This window comes from Sphaeroforma arctica, assembly GCF_001186125.1.
Source record: "Sphaeroforma arctica JP610 unplaced genomic scaffold supercont1.6863, whole genome shotgun sequence".
Lineage (NCBI taxonomy): Eukaryota > Ichthyosporea > Ichthyophonida > Sphaeroforma > Sphaeroforma arctica.
Genome location: NW_014033695.1, coordinates 1 through 1,557, shown reverse-complemented (window position 1 = coordinate 1,557; position 1,557 = coordinate 1). Strand labels below are relative to the sequence as shown.

The following is a 1,557-nucleotide window of genomic DNA, read 5'->3' as shown; positions in this document are numbered from 1 at the left end:
TGTATATATAATGTAATATATATATATGAACACACTGACACGCACCTATCCTGTGCGTACGTCCTGCCGTTGCTAGCCATCTTGCTTGTCACTGCCGCCTTCAGCGTCTCGCCCTTCTTCTTCATAGTATCGCCCCACTCACTCCACCCGTCCGTCGAAGTCTCCTGAGGACTGTCATACATTGTCGTATGCTTCATTGAATTGTCGTACGGTCGGCTGTACGCATCGTCGCTACCACGCCTTCGACTGTCGTTAATATAAGACATTTCAAACGGACTATCGTCCACACCTAGGCCACTGCCCGCACTCCCGTGGTTGTGGCTGGTAGGTGGAGTCCGTGTCCTACTTTCTGGGTCGTGTCCGACACTATGAGGTGAATCGGATGCCCTTGTGTGGATGGTTGTATTGGCCTGTGACGTGGCTGTGGATGCTTGTGTGTGGCCGTAGTAGGCTCCCCGCGTGTTAGGAGCTGCGTGCGAGGGTCTGCTAGGCGGTGGTTTGGGAGGTGCTTTGCCGTATGCCCCTCGCCCGGGTTCGTTGCTTCTACTGTGCGTGTTAGTGTTGCTACAGGCACTACCCCTGTCGTTATCATTGGTGTTATTTGGGTTTGAGTTCGGTGCAATTGATCCTCTCTGCGGCGATTCTGGTCCCACGGCCCAGGCCGGCGCTGTCAGTAATTGAATGTACAGGTGGTATGCATTAGTATATCACTAGATGACACTATAGGGTATAGGGCTAAATGAAAGCCACGTTAAAGCTGTACGGGCATACTGGTATCTGTTTATTAGTATTTGCTTGTGTGTGTGTGTATGTATGTATGTGTGTGTGTATGTATGTATGTATGTATGTATGCATGTATGTGTGTGTGTGTATATGTATGTATATATGTGTGTATATGTATGTATGTATATATGTGTATATGTATATGTTCCTGCGTATCTGTTCGTGTGTGTATCTATGTACAAGACCACGTCGATGAACATACATGGATTGATTCCCGTAATTTAAATGCCAGCAAGTATGCGCATGTGACACCGTTGCCTTGCCAAGGGCAAAGGACTTGTGCATGCCTATGTACCGAACAGCTAGACTCTTCATCACTCACAGTATCCTCCAGTATCATTGCACAGATGCGAAACCACAACGCCGTCGCCTACCTGCGGCGTGTGCTGTGTTGTTCATTTGTTGCCTCCTGATGACCTCCTGTTTTTGTCGCTCTATCTCTGCGTCGCGTTCGATATCCTAACGACAAACAAAGCCAAGGGTTGTTGAAGCGTATTAGGAATACTAAGGCATCAACAGGTCACGAACCATTCCAGTTGTTGTTCTAGGATGTAGGTGTGAAGCATACTTGTGTTCTATCAAGACGAGCACTAGAGCTGTCATGATTTTTCCTCGCCGATACGGTATGGTGTGTAATTATGATATACTAAGGCAGAATACAAGTCCAGTATATGAATACATATTTATATTTGATATATATATATATATATATATATATATGTACTTATAATAACAAAATAGTAATAATACATAATAATATCTACATCTATATCA

General features: G+C 45.2%; 1 protein-coding gene across 1 annotated transcript; it reads right to left on the bottom strand.

Annotated features, from left to right (window-relative positions):
* Positions 1-45: 45 nt before the first annotated feature.
* Positions 46-667, bottom strand: SARC_15848 (hypothetical protein; the record flags this gene model as incomplete). Its single annotated transcript, XM_014290039.1, has 1 exon — positions 46-667. A coding segment is annotated over one exon (622 nt), but the record flags the coding sequence as incomplete, so codon positions are not given.
* Between the last annotated feature and the right edge of the window lie 890 nt (positions 668-1,557).